Genomic DNA, 10,785 nt, shown 5'->3' on the forward strand with positions numbered 1-10,785 from the left:
TGTTTAAAAAAAGAGTTTTTAAAAAACAATAAATTCTTTTCTTTAAGAAACTTAAAATTATTTTGAAATTATGTTTAGTTTTGGTTTTTAACATAAATGTGCACTATTTAATAAAGTGAGTTTTGTTTGTTGTTGTTGTTGTTGCTGTTAAAGTTTACTTTGTTAGACAAAATAATTTGGAAAAAAAAAACTAAACAAAATTTTGAATTTTTCTTTTTTTTTAAAAAGCAGAGTATTTTTAAAAACATAACTAAATACAAAAAAAATATCTTTAACAAATGAGTATAAAACATGTTAATTTTTAAAAAAATATTATTCTTTACTTTATAACCTTAACTCTGCTTTTTTTCTTCTTCTCACTAAACACATATATAAGTTCTCTACATATTCTTTAATAAATCTTTTATCATTTTATGCTTTTTAAGTACATTTAAGTAAAACTTTCTTAATATCGTTTTCGTTTTTTTTTTAAACTTTAATTCCTACACATAAACATAATACAAACATAATGGCGGCACTTAAAATTGCCGTTACCGGTACCGTTACTATCCAGGCATATGCTATATTACGAAACAGATGCCAATCAACACTACCATTAGCTCTTGCCGGTGCAGGTGCATCTTGTGCACCCTCTTCTAATGTTTCAAATTCTTTAGTTTGTTTAACATCATTAGTTGTGTCAGCACAATCAAGCGTTTCGTTATCCTCACGTTTTTTCGCTCCTTTCGAAGCTATATGACCGACAAATACTACGGAACCGACTTTACAATGGGTTGTGGAAATGGGTAAACCAATTTTGCTGGCCAGCAGTACGGTTATAGCAGCACCAATTTCAATAGTAAAACCACTAAAAGCAAATGGGAAAAACAAAAAAATTATTATTAAATAAATTTTGACACTTTGTATTAGACTAGACTATAGTCTAGTCTATAGTCTAGACTATAGTCTATAGTCTAGAATATAGTCTAGTCTATAGTCTAGTCTATAGCCTAGTCTATAGTCTAGTCTATAGTCTAGTCTATAGTCTAGTCTATAGTCTAGTCTATAGTCTAGTCTAGTCTATAGTCTAGTCTATAGTCTAGTCTAGTCTATAGTCTAGTCTATAGTCTAGTCTATAGTCTAGTCTATAGTCTAGTCTATAGTCTAGTCTATAGTCTAGTCTATAGTCTAGTCTATAGTCTAGTCTATAGTCTAGTCTATAGTCTAGTCTATAGTCTAGTCTATAGTCTAGTCTATAGTCTAGTCTATAGTCTAGTCTATAGTCTAGTCTATAGTCTAGTCTATAGTCTAGTCTATAGTCTAGTCTATAGTCTAGTCTATAGTCTAGTCTATAGTCTAGTCTATAGTCTAGTCTATAGTCTAGTCTATAGTCTAGTCTATAGTCTAGTCTATAGTCTAGTCTATAGTCTAGTCTATAGTCTAGTCTATAGTCTAGTCTATAGTCTAGTCTATAGTCTAGTCTATAGTCTAGTCTATAGTCTAGTCTATAGTCTAGTCTATAGTCTAGTCTATAGTCTAGTCTATAGTCTAGTCTATAGTCTAGTCTATAGTCTAGTCTATAGTCTAGTCTATAGTCTAGTCTATAGTCTAGTCTATAGTCTAGTCTATAGTCTAGTCTATAGTCTATAGTCTACTCTATAGTCTAGTCTATAGTCTAGTCTATAGTCTAGTCTATAGTCTCTAGTCTATAGTCTAGTCTATAGTCTAGTCTATAGTCTAGACTATAGTCTAGTCTATAGTCTAGTCTATAGTCTAGTCTATAGTCTAGTCTATAGTCTAGTCTATAGTCTAGTCTAGTCTATAGTCTAGTCTATAGTCCTAGTCTATAGTCTAGTCTATAGTCTAGTCTATAGTCTAGTCTATAGTCCTAGTCTATAGTCTAGTCTATAGTCTAGTCTATAGTCTAGTCTATAGTCTAGTCTATAGTCTAGTCTATAGTCTAGTCTATAGTCTAGTCTATAGTCTAGTCTATAGTCTAGTCTATAGTCTAGTCTATAGTCTAGTCTATAGTCTAGTCTATAGTCTAGTCTATAGTCTAGTCTATAGTCTAGTCTATAGTCTAGTCTATAGTCTAGTCTATAGTCTAGTCTATAGTCTAGTCTATAGTCTAGTCTATAGTCTAGTCTATAGTCTAGTCTATAGTCTAGTCTATAGTCTAGTCTATAGTCTAGTCTATAGTCTAGTCTATAGTCTATCTTTATAGTCTAGTCTAGTCTTCTAGTTGTATATAGTCTTGTTATTATAATTGTAGTACCTATAGTCTAGTCTAAAGTCTAGTCTATAGTCTAGTCTATAGTCTAGTATATAGTCTAGTCTACAGTCTAGTCTATAGTCTAGTCTATAGTCTAGTCTATAGTCTAGTCTATAGTCTAGTCTATAGTCTAGTCTCGTGTTTAGTATAGTCTATAGTCTAATCTATATTCTGATCTACAGTCTAGTTATTCTATAGTCCAGTTCAGTTCTGTTTATAGTCTAGTCGTGACATTAGAGATAAATATTACAAATGTCAAAGGTACTTACGTTGATGAGGTAATTTTGGTTAAATCATTGCCAATTGTTTCAATAACTCTACGACCCCAAAGCCATAAACCTATAGAAATACCAATGCCACCATATATTAAAATATATATGGGACTTTCGGCCTTTTGCATCACAGAACCTTCACGATAAATCATATACAAAGCAATTAAGGGACCAATGGCATTACTGAAAATGGAAATATAGATGAAACTTATTAATAACTCTGGGGTGGAATAATTTATATGTAAGACATATTACCTAACATCATTACCACCATGGGCAAAACTACCAAAGGTGGCGGTTAATATTTGTAAAAATGAAAATAGCATAGAAACCTCTTCTGTTTCTTCATCACCCTGGGGCTCGGATGAAAGCTTAAAATCATTTATGGCCTCTTTACTCTCGATCAAAGGAACTTTACTGGAATTGGGCGATAGCGTAGAAGAAATCATCATTTCCAAACTAGAGCCACTTTCAATGACCTTAAGATTTTTCTCCGTTGTCGGGAGTAAACTTTTTGTATTGTTATCACATTCATCTTGTGTCAACGAGGAACAGGCAGTATTATTTGTATCTTTGGTAGTGCTGATGTTATTATTAACAGCTGCTGTGGTAGCGTTGGCTGTGACAGCCGAGGCGACATTATTGGGAAGCTCATTTGATTGTGTTAGATGCTTATCGGATTCCAGCTGTTGTTGAGTTTTAAAACAATCCTCTAGATCCTTAGAGGTTCGATGCAAACCATTCGTATAACCATTTAAACCATTGCCATTTTGATGTTCATCTATGAAATTTAAACTAGTAATGGTTAGATCGGTATTATCGAGACTAGCTTTGCCTAGAAGATCTTCAGCTTTTTTAATAATTTCCGGATTGATTTTATAGCCATCGGGGGTGGTACCATTTTGTTTTTTGCCATTTAGATTAAAAGGAGCTAATTTAAAGGTTTTAGGCGAATTGTCTGTCAACGAGACCAGCTCGGTTATTTCGGCAATTGCAGGCAGTTGTTTGCCATCGCTCACCAAAGACAGAGGGCGACGATTTTTCTTAGGACTACCGGACGGTGAAGATTCTATAAAATTTTAATTCAAAATTAATTTTTACTGTAAAATTTGTTGTTGTTTTAAGTTTTTTTACTCACCCACTGAAGGTTCAAAATGAAATTGAACTGGTTTTCTAGCTCTTAATTGTTTGGCAATTTTTCTCTTTTGCTTGGGCACCACCACCAGTTGTGTCAAAATGGCCACCAATAAACCCAAAGCAATACTAACAGTCACAGCCAACCAGGTGGGTATATTATCCATATAAAGCACTTTAGTTTAAAAAAAAAATTGTATAAAAAACTAAGATTTTTTTTTAAATTCCCACAACTTACATTTGGGACCATCCAACATAACACTGATGACATTTATGAAAAACGTAACACCATAGAAAATGGGCAACGAACGAAAACCGGCTTTTAAAGGATCATTGGCGCGCAGTATAAACTTTCTAATGGCCAAGAATAGTAGAATACTAACAAGACCACTGAGCACAGGTGATATAAACCATGAACCAACTATGGTACCCATGGTAGACCATTTCAAACCTTGGGTGCCTCTGGCTACTAAAGAGAAGCCAATAGTTGAGCCAACTATACTGTGCGTACCAGAAATGGGTAGTTTTAGGAAAGTGGCAACCAAAAGCCAGATAGCACTACTGGCTAAGGCTGCCAAACAGCCCAACATGAGTTCATCTTCAAAGCCTTCATAGAGACCGACCTCCAAAATGCCTTTACGCATAGTATCGGATACTTTGTAGCCTAAGGAAGTAGAAATATATAGTTATTTATAATGTACAATAAATTGTTCTTAAAAATAAATAAAAATTAGGCATAAACAGAATGAAAACGTTTAGCGGTAAATTTTGCCGTTGAGCGGTTTTTAAGAAAGTAATTAAAAAATAACAAAAAACATATTTTAAATTGGAAATTTTTTAGGGCGGCAAATTTTTCTGCTCAGCGGCAAAAATAACCGCAAAGCGAAAAAAAAACTTTTTTCCTAAACAGAATAAAAGCGGAAGCATTAAATTTCACCACAAAGAGAAAAAATGCTTAAAATGAAAAAATAAGAAAAATTAAAAAAAAAACGATAAATCTTGCAACAAACTTTAACAGAATAAAAGCGGAGGTAATGATAAACGCTAAGCGTTTATCATTACCGTAAAGAGAAAAAGTGCTTAAAATTAAAAATAATATAAAGTCAAATTAAAAAAAAATAAACTTGAAAAATCGCCAGCGGCAAATTTAAACGCAATGCGTTTTATGTATTTTTAATGGTTTAAAGTTGAAAATTATAAGATTTTTGAATAAGTAAAAGTAAATAAGATTAAAATCTATAAAAATTTGACATAAACAGAATGAAAGCGTTGAAGGTAAATTTTAACGTTTAGCGATTTTTTTTGCCGCACACAAGAAAATGCTCAGAAGGAACACAAAATATTTTTTTTAAATAAAATTTGAGAAAAAATCCGAAAAATCTCTAAGATGACACTTAAACGCAATGCGTTTTATGTATTTTTAAAGGCTAAAAGTTGGAAATTATAAGATTTTTGAATAAGTTAAAGCAAATAAGATTAAAATCTATAAAAATTTGACATAAACAGAATGAAAGCGGTAACGTTAAATTTTAACGCTAAGCGATTTTTTGCCGCACAAAAAAAAATTGTTCAGAAGGAATACAAAATATTTTTTTTAAATAAAATTTGAGAAAAAATCTGAAAAATCTCTAACATGACACTTAAACGCAATGCGTTTTATGTATTTTTAATGGTTAAAAGTTGAAAATTATAAGATTTTTGAATAAGTTAAAGCAAATAAGATTTAATTCTATGAAAATTTTACGTAAACAGAATGAAAGCGTTGAAGGCAAATTTAAACGCTTAGCGATTTTTTTGCCGCACACAAGAAACTGGTTCAGAAAGAACAAAATTATTTGTTTAAATAACATTTGGGGAAAAATCTGAAAAATCTCTAACGTGAAACTTAACCGCAATGCGTTTTATGTATTTTTAATGGTTAAAAGTTGAACATTATAAGATTTTTGAATAAGTTAAAGAAAATAACATTAAAATCTATAAAAATTTGACATAAACAGAATGAAAGCGTTGAAGGCAAATTTAAACGCTTAGCGATTTTTTTGCCGCACATAAGAAACTGGTTCAGAAAGAACAAAATTATTTGTTTAAATAACATTTGGGGAAAAATCTGAAAAATCTCTAACGTGAAACTTAACCGCAATGCGTTTTATGTACTTTTAATGATTAAAAGTTGGAAATTATAAGATTTTTAAATAAGTTAAAGCAAATAACATTAAAATCTATAAAAATTTGACATAAACAGAATGAAAGCGTTGAAGGTAAATTTTAACGCTTAGCGATTTTTTTTGCCGCACACAAAGAAAATGTTTATTTTAATTCTAGAGCAAAAATTAAACAATTTTTGTAAATTTTCAGGCGACAAAAAATCCCTTTTAAATTAAAATATATTAATAATACAAAATTTTCTTTATTCCTAGAAGAATTTTTTTTACTCACCTATTAAAACAGCTCCAGAAATTTCACAAACCGTAGCCAAAACACAAGCCTGACGTATGGTTAAAACGCCAGAGCCTACGCTAGTGCCAAATGAGTTTGCCACATCATTGGCACCGATGCCAAAAGCCAAAACGAAGGCAATAATAAAACCTAACACAACAATCCATAATAATTCCGCGGAATAGGGTTCCATTTTGAGGAATAGCTAACAGTTACACAAACTGACAAAAATTACTACAACTAACAGCCAATAAAAATGGTAAATGGAATAACTATGTGGTTTTAAAGCAAAATACTCTTGTTGCTAGACAAAAATTTAAAGCTTGGCTTTAAGGTTAAAAGAAAATTTTCTATTACAAAAAAAAAAGGATTTTGTTGCTAAATTGAATGTTATTTTTTTTTTTGAAGTTTTGTATTGAAAAAAAAACCTATGGAGAGGATTGATTACTGAACAAACTTATATATATTTTTACTTAATATTTTCTTGTTAAAAATACTACAAAATAAAAAAAATATATATTTTTTTAAAATATTTGAAATTTGTTTGATTTTGTTTTTTTTTTATATATATATTTAATTTAGGGGGAGAGGTATATAAACAAACAAATTTATTTTCAAATATTTAAACAGCCATATTTGCGCTTAAATTTCATTTTTGCAATTTTCATTTTTTTCTACGAAGTTTTAAGATGAAATGAAAATTTTTAGTAATAAATTAAAGAATTTAAGCTCTTTTTTAAAAAATAAATAATACTAATGTTTAGAAGTTCTTATTGAGAAAGTATAAGAAAAAAAGCCTCTTTTTAGGAAATTTTTTTCAAGTTTGAAAAAAAAATTATTTTAAATTTAAAATTAAAAAAATAAATATAACAAGTAACTAGTTTAAATCTTATGAGTTTCTCTAAGACGAAAAAAAAATGCGTTAAACTGAAATATGGAAAAAAATCCTAATATTTAATAATTATAATAATTATGGTTTAAAAATAATTTAGCGGTAAAAATGCGATTAATAATAAAAATTTTATTGGATTTTGTTTTTAATTTGTAATTTTTTTTTTTTTGTTTTTGGCTTTTTAAATTAACAAATTTCTTTGTTATGTTGAGTAAAACGTTGTTAAGATGTTGTTTATCTGTTGTAAATAAAACAAATTTTTAAATAAAAAGTATTAATAAACAAATTTAAATACAAAATTTTTAAAAATCTGTAAAAATAATTCAAACAGTTTTAAAGTTTTTTTTTACATACCTGGCGTTTAGAAAAGCATAACTGTTTATATGAGGTCATAAAGAGAAGTATCATGTCTGAAAAAGAGAAAGAAAAAAGTAAAAAATTAATAAAAATTTTCATTTTTCTAAAAAATTTATAATTTAACACATTTTTCCCCAAAAACTCATTTTTCTAAAAATAATCTATAATTTAACACATTTTTTGCCCAAAAACTCAGTAAAACTGTAATTTTTAATAAAAATAGAGATTTTTGTCTATTTGCAAGCGAAAAATAAAAATTTTTCAAAAAAAAAAAAATTTCAAAAAAAAAAATCGACAGCGACAAAATTTACCGCTTTGCGTTTTTATAAACCTATTGGTTAAAATTGTAAGATTTTTGTATAAGTTAAAGCAAATAAGAGTTAAATCTATAAAAATTTTACATAAACAGAATGAAAGCGTTGACGTTAAAATTTAAACGCTAAGCGACTTTTTTTTCCCGCACACAAGAAAATGCTTTAGAAGGAAAAAAATATTTTTTTAATAAAATTTGGGCAAAAATTCGAAAAAACTCTAGCGTAAAACTTAAACGCAATGCGTTTTATGTATTTTTAATTTTTTTTTTTTTTTTGAAACTTATTTTTCTAAAAAAAAAACTATAATTTAACACAATTTTCCCTAAAAGTCAATAAAACTATAATTTTTAATAAAAATTAAAATTTTTTCTATTTGCAAGCGAAAATTAAAAAATTTTCAAAAAAAAAAAAAATCGACAGCGACAAAATTTACCGTTTTGCGTTTTTATTAACCTTTTGGTTAAAATTGCTGAAATTTATTTTTTTTAATACTTTAATTTATATATGAGCTAATTTAATACAAATAACACATAAACACAATAAAGAGTTGGCGGCAAAATTTAACGCTTTGCGGCAATATATAACGTTGTTGCAAAAACCATATATTTTAAACAATTTAGTTAACTTAAATCGAATAAATGAGAAATATATGATAATTTCATATAAACACAATATAAAAACCTTGGCGACAACTTTTTCCGACTGATGGCAACATACAACGCTCTCGAAAAAAAAACAAATATTTTAAAATCTTTTAATTGTTTAAGGCAAATACAAGTTAAATAAATCAAAATTTCACATAAACATAACGAAAGAGTTGACGATAAATTTTAACGCCATCGATTTCTATCATTTTATTCTAAGTAAAAGAAATTCGACTTAAATTGAAAAAAGAACATAAAAACACAATAAAACCTTGGCAACAATTCTATTCCGTCTTGCGGTAATATAAATCGCTTTCGAAAAAACAAACGTTTTAATTGTTTAAAACAACTTTAAATAAAGAAACATAATTTCACATAAACACAATGAAAGAGATGTCGATAAACTGTTAACGTCAAGCAGTTTTAATTTGCTGTCGTTAAGAAAAATTGTTTCTTTTTTTGTAATTTAGGAAAAATATTAACAAATTTTATAAAAAATCTAATGAAAACACAATAAAACGTTGGCAAAAAATGTCCCGCCCTGCGGCAATATAAACCGCTCTCGAAAAAAATACAAAATTTATAAAAATTTTAATTGTTTTAATCAAAATTAAGTTTTTCTTAAATAAAACTTTTACCTAAACACAATAAAAGCGATGACGGTTAGTTTTTACTGCGTTTTTAATTACCGCAATAAAATAACAGTATTTTTATAAATTTTTTTAGACAAATTTGACTTTAATTAATACAAATAAACTAAAGATATAATAAAACGTTGGCAGTATAAATTGTTCGTTGTGCGGTAATGAAAAACGCTAACGTAAAAACATAAAATTTTAACAAAATTTAATTTATTAAATGTAATTAATATTAAATAAATAAAAATTAAACATAAACACAATAAAAGCGATGGCGGCAATATTTTACCGCCCAGCGTTTTTTTTTAACCGCACTAAATGAAAATGTTATTTAAACCGGAAAAAATTATTTAAACATTTTTTAAGAGTTTAAAATATATATTCTTTATTTTTTATGTATAAATTCTTTAGAAACTTGTGTGTTAATAATTTGTTTTTGCAAAACAATAGTTTTCATTAATTTATTTTAAATTAAATAAACCAAACAACAAATATATTCATTTAAAATTTAATCCCATTGTTTGAACAAAAAAAAAGACAATGAAAAGAATTGTATTAATTGTTACTTTTAAATTGTTTAAAGAAAACAAAAGCTTTCATTAATTAATTAAAAATAATTAAAAAAAATCCTCCATTAATACTATTCTATGAGTGATTTTTTCTTTAATAAAAATATAATTAAATTAAAACTAACACGAAATTGTTGGAAATTAAAATAGAATAGAATAAAGTGTCATCACAACATAAACTGACATCATTTATTTTAAATAAAATTTACATACTTTTTTATAAAAAAATTAGAAAAAAAAACTAAATTAACTTTGGGTTTTTTTTGGTGTTAATCATTTATATATCACATGTTTAAGGTATTTTTATCATATTACTACATAAATAATTCTTTATCTATTTATACAATATTCAATTAATTACTACTCCTCCCCCCCCCTTAAACATCCGCAATCACAGCAAAATACTTTAAGCTTCAGGGTCAATATAATGAAAATTAAAAAGAATTTTTTTTAAATTATAAATTGTTAAAAATATTTTGCAAAATTTTGTAATCTCTTGTTTTTTGGCAAAAAGGTTTTAATTCATCAAATGTTTCTTTAAATCCAATAAATTATAATAATTTATTTCATTTTTCTTTTAAACCATTGGCTACATGTGTTTAAAATTAAAAAAATATATATTTATGGTTTTCTTTTAATTTTCAATATTTTTTTATTTTTCTTTTTCCTGCTGCTATTTGTTATTGAAATTGTAATGTTGGAATCAGCAAATTTATTTATATACAATAACAACAAACAAAATGAAAATTGTAATAAATTTAAAATCAATCATATTTTTTTGAAAGAAAAAATAATAAAGTTTAAACATTAAAATGGTAAATAAAATGAAAACTGTTAATTAAGAAAAACAAAAAAAAAATTTTGCCTTGAGTGGCAAATTTTTCATTTTAACTGATGATTTGGCAGAATTCAATAAATGAAGACATTAAATTGGCATTTTGTGAAATATGAGTTTATTGTGGAGGGCAAAGTAAATTGAAGACATTTTAAAAATACTTTCATTAACAGGTACTAATTGAATTTCAGTATCACAAAATATTTATCTTTATACTACTACTAATGCATAGCATAGCATTTAGATTCGGCTATAACTAAGACTACAGTCTAGCCTTAAGGCTAGTGTATAACATAGTTTATACTCTAGTCTATAGTATAGTATAGCCTTAACTATAGACTAGACTATAGACTAGATTATAGTCTAGTCTATAGTCTAGTCTATAGTCTAGTCTATAGTCTAGTCTATAGTCTAGTCTATAGTCTAGTCTATAGTCTAGTCTA

The 10,785-nt window shown here is 27.4% G+C and overlaps 1 protein-coding gene and 1 long non-coding RNA gene across 2 annotated transcripts in view; both read right to left on the reverse strand.

Annotated features, from left to right (window-relative positions):
• Positions 1-318: 318 nt before the first annotated feature.
• LOC111685166 (sodium-dependent phosphate transporter 2) lies at positions 319-6,632 on the reverse strand. The gene is made up of 6 exons (XM_023447408.2): positions 6,094-6,632; positions 3,896-4,321; positions 3,662-3,832; positions 2,779-3,592; positions 2,521-2,706; positions 319-847 (listed from the first exon to the last, which is right to left on the reverse strand). The coding sequence occupies exons 1-6, from the start codon at positions 6,284-6,286 to the stop codon at positions 469-471; spliced, it is 2,169 nt and encodes a 722-aa protein (XP_023303176.2). The 5' UTR covers positions 6,287-6,632; the 3' UTR covers positions 319-468.
• A 202-nt stretch (positions 6,633-6,834) lies between these two features.
• The window catches only part of LOC111685176, a 10,754-nt gene continuing 6,803 nt past the window's right edge, over positions 6,835-10,785 (reverse strand). The window contains exons 2-3 of the long non-coding RNA XR_002762746.2: positions 7,340-7,395; positions 6,835-7,223 (exon numbers count right to left, since the gene is read on the reverse strand). This is a non-coding gene — a long non-coding RNA (uncharacterized LOC111685176). The remainder of the gene's footprint in view (positions 7,224-7,339; positions 7,396-10,785) is intronic.

The sequence above is a fragment of the Lucilia cuprina genome, chromosome 5 (assembly GCF_022045245.1).
Source record: "Lucilia cuprina isolate Lc7/37 chromosome 5, ASM2204524v1, whole genome shotgun sequence".
NCBI classification, from domain to species: Eukaryota; Metazoa; Arthropoda; class Insecta; order Diptera; family Calliphoridae; genus Lucilia; species Lucilia cuprina.